Below are 4,520 nucleotides of genomic sequence, written 5' to 3' on the forward strand. Positions count from 1 at the left end.
TCAGTGGAAATTGGGTTTGATGTGTTTACTCACATAGATTAAGTCTGAAAAATATCTGTCCTTGATGTTGAACAGAACTGATGCATCGTTTAGGCAGATGAGTTCAGACATGTCCTCTACTTTGTGGTATTTTGGGGGGTTCATTTTCTGACACTCGTCCCTGGTCACTTTTACTTTCTTGCCACCTTCCTCCAGTAGGACTGTCAACATGTCCCCCTCCTCTGCAATGATCCCTGCCGCACAGAAACTCTGCACTTCATGCGGCACCCACACCAGTTTTCTGGCCAAATCAGACTGCATGGTTGGGGCATTTTCTTTTCGGTTAACAATTAAATATTTCAATTCTTCAGCCTCCATTGCTGATTCCATGAATATCACAATTTTTCCTGTACGTGACAGTTATGTCCAATGCAAAATTAAGTTTATTATCACGCTTCTATCATCAGGTGATAATATTTAGTGACATTATAGCACCAAAAGAGTTCGTGTTAAAAAGCAGTAAGTTAAAGCCATATCAAACACAACGACTGACACCGTGGAGCTATTCCAATGAACCACAGCATCAAATTCAACCCCTACACGGTCAATATATCCATGTCTCCCCACTCTCTATGTTTACGGTATAATTTCGCCCGCACACCCTCTAGGAACGACACCGTGTGTCCGCTATAAAAGCTATTACGGCCATTTACCTGAAAGCAATCTGCACTTTGAACATGTATCTTAAGTGAATCGATAGTTATCATATACCTGTTATCAAGATAATATATGATATATAACAGAGGGGGTATCTCCGCATAATTATAGGTTTCTAAGTAAACCACCTTTCTATGAAAGCAATGAATAGTCATATAATTTATAGCGGAACTACAAACAACTGGCCATTACACGATTTTGTAAATTGTGTATTTTAAATTACAGTGGACATTTCCTGTGTCTTCACGATTGACCCAGTTTATCAAATAGGGCTGATTATAAAGAAGAATCAGAATATGATTTAATCAGACTTAGTATATTTTCATGTATATATATGTGTGTGTGTGTAACGTGTCGAGGGGTCCGTTACCTAGTCAATTCTAGGGTCTGGGGGTTGAATATAAAAATATCAAACAATAATAATGTTCCTCTCTAAATGATTGGTGATTACAATTGACCTACAAATATTTACAAATTGCCTTCCCTTACTTAGGGTAAAATCACAGAATGAATATGGTCGGCCGGGATTGAGACTTTAATAATTCCACGGGATAAACTATATTTATGCCTTATTCAGGCGGTAGTCATGATTTCCCGCGGCACGCCCTAGCTGGATAACCTATTGAAGAGGTAAACCCCTAGTTGAGGCAGACACTGTGTTAATGGCTTATGCAGGACGGACAGTGTACAACCTCTAACTAAAGACGTACCCCTTCCCCACTACTAGAGTATCAGCGACGACGAAGCTAGGCTAACCTCCAAGAGGACAGCCTCTATAATAAGCAACTAGTGGTCAAACACGATTCGTCCTATTAATATCAATGTGGTAAGCCTCTCTCTCAAGGCAACCCACCTACCAAAACCGTAGCTTAGATTTGCAATTTCTATCTCTATTCTGCCTCTACTGCTAGGGAAAATAAACGCTGCGACTGCGACGTGATCGTTTATATACATGTATATATATAATCGGTGTAATATGTCAGTATTGAATACATGCATTCAAATCTACCACTGTTCCGTCGTATGCATAATCAAGAAAACGATAGAGCTACGCGTCAAAAGCCCTCTACAGACACCATTTATTTTAGAGGGTATATATATATATATATATATATATATATATATATATATATATATATATATATATATATATATATATATATATATATATATATATTCGGTGTAATGTGTATTGAATACATGCATTCAAATCTACCACTGTTCCGTCGTATGCATAATCAAGAAAACGATAGAGCTACGTCAAAAGCCCTCTACAGACACCATTTATTTTAGAGGGTATGGGCTAGGCCTTCTCTGGACATCCTATATTCTAAGGTGATGGACCAAGCCCTATCTGGGCATCATATATTCATGGGTGATGGACCAAGCCCTATCTGGACATTATATATTCTAGGGGGTGTGGGGTAAGCTCTCTTTTTCTCTGGACCCCATTTGTTCTAGGGAAATGGACTAAGCCTCTCTGGACATCATATATCAAGGGGGTATGAACTAATCTCTCTCTCTCTCTCCCACCATTTATTCTAGGGTTTTGACTAAGTTCTCTCTAGACACCATTTATTCTGGGGGTATTAAATAAGCCCTCTATGGACACCATATATTCAAGGGGGTATGGGCTAATCTCTCTCTCTCTCTCTCTCTCTCTCTCTCTCTCTCTCTCTCTCTCTCTCTCTCTCTCTCTATCTGTCTCTTTGACTGGACACCATTTATTCTAGGGAGTATGTACTAAGCTCTCTCTGGACATCATACATTCTGAAGGGTATGGGCTTAGCTCTCTCTTTCGACATTATCTGTTATAGGGGGTATATAGACTAAGCCCTCCGTGGACACCATTTATTCTCAGAGGTAAGGTCTAAGCCCTCTCTCTCTAGATCTGCCCCCCCCCCCCAAAAAAAGAGAAGAAAATATTGCAATGAATTACTTAACAAAGGTCTAAAATTGCCCAATTGCCATGCCCAAACTGATTTCTTAAAACAAGGATTTGTAACCCCCCCCCCCCCCCCCCCATGTAAAACCTACTGAATAACATAGTAAGGTGGAAACATACTTTTTTAAAAACATTATTTTATTTAAAAGTTACAATAGTAACAATAATACGTAAACAATACAGGAATGATAATTGAAAAACATAGATCTAATTATTGTCGACGAATACATAAATAGTTTGTAGATTTTTTTTAAAAACTATATTGGATGAATTATATTTAACCCCCACCCCCCCCCCCCCCCGTGGAAGGGGTGGGGGGGGGGGAGAAGTATACTTTTAACTTCAATTCCACTGTTTATTTCTTTATTTTCAAATCAATTTTTACATGGTCCTATAAAAGTGGCGGAGGAGGGGGGGGGGGGCAACTCCATGTTAAATTCAATTTTTTGTATGTAAATTTAAGAAAAATCTTTCCTGTGCAAAAAAGAGGGGCATATTGTTATTATATGTTGTTTTAAAATATCATTAGGTATATGTTATCGAAGTAACACCTTTGTTTACATTCGTTAAATGAGCTAAGTCTAAAGAGTTTGTTTGTAGAAAAGCGGAAGTTTGCCTATTCTATTTAGTTCATTTAAATTATAGTTTCAGAAAATTGTAAGACATAATTAAGATTTAAAATCGCTTTTTCCATAAAACTCTCAAAGATTTCAGATAGAGTGCCCTTAGAAGATACCATTAGCGGTATCCACGCTACTTTCAGAGCCTTGAACCTACTTTCAATATCTATAATTGATAAACCTCCATCTGTTATATCGCCTATCAAGGTATTTCGTCTGATTCTTTCATATTTGTCCCAAATGAAATTAAATAATAGTCTTTGGACCTTACAGACGTATTCTTTATCTGGTATACGTACATAATATAGATGCAATATAGATCTAAACTAGTTTTGAAGTTGATAATGTTTTGATTATACACGATTTGCCAAACACTGTTAGTTTTTTACGTTTCCACGATTCAAAAAACTTTTCAATGTCGTGATATATTTTCATCTAATTTTTATTGTAACATTCTTTTCTATCATGCCCTATGTAAATAACTAAGCACTTGACAGCTTTATTTGTTGCTTTAACACCGTTGATTTCATCATACACCGTTGCTTTCATATCATACATATTTTAAAGTCAAATAAGTATAATACAGCAGATATTGGACACCCCTTTAATCCCTCTTGTCATACTACATGTTTTAAATAACCATCCATCATTTCTCATTTTAAATTTAGGGTTTTTATATACATGTAATATCTCTACCTATTTAAGAAATTGATCGCCAATGATAATTTTTTAGTGTTTCCAAAAAAAAAAGGTTCAATTCTACAGAATCAAACGCCTATTCAGTCAAGAAATAATAATATGCCATCTTTGTTCGTTAGCGGGTTATGTTAATTTTTCTGCAATGTCGCTACCTTCATTAATATGTATATTATGACGTCATAAAGGCGTGAATTCATATACTTCTCCATGGCGGTATAGATTTAAACCACTATACGATACATCATGTGTTTTTCTCCAACTCCATAAAATTGATGTATTTATGATTAAAACATGTCTTATAATAACATTTTAAAGGAATTACTGTTATAACATATAATTGATTCTGTTGACAAATTTATATATTTACATCTACCTAGTAATATGTTTTACGGTGCGACCGTTGGGGCGAGCACAGCATGTGATCAAACAATGAATTATAATAAATAAAATAAAATTAACAACTTGAAATTTGAATGCCCAAAAATAAAACATACCTATTTTTCAGTAAATTTTCATTATTCATAGTTTATAAGATTTGTTATAATTTATTTATTTATATG

General features: G+C 35.7%; 1 protein-coding gene across 1 annotated transcript; it reads right to left on the bottom strand.

Moving 5' to 3' along the window:
- Positions 1 to 357, bottom strand: LOC136269836 (myosin-11-like). Its single transcript, XM_066065206.1, has one exon. It carries the CDS (start codon positions 355 to 357, stop codon positions 1 to 3), a length of 357 nt encoding a protein of 118 aa, XP_065921278.1.
- Positions 358 to 4,520: the final 4,163 nt, after the last annotated feature.

This window comes from Magallana gigas, chromosome 7 (assembly GCF_963853765.1).
Source record: "Magallana gigas chromosome 7, xbMagGiga1.1, whole genome shotgun sequence".
Taxonomy (NCBI): Eukaryota; Metazoa; Mollusca; class Bivalvia; order Ostreida; family Ostreidae; genus Magallana; species Magallana gigas.

Excerpts from the sequence above, each read along its gene's own strand:
- LOC136269836 (XM_066065206.1), bottom strand. The coding sequence starts at position 357 with ATGGAGGCTGAAGAATTGAAATATTTAATTGTTAACCGAAAAGAAAAT.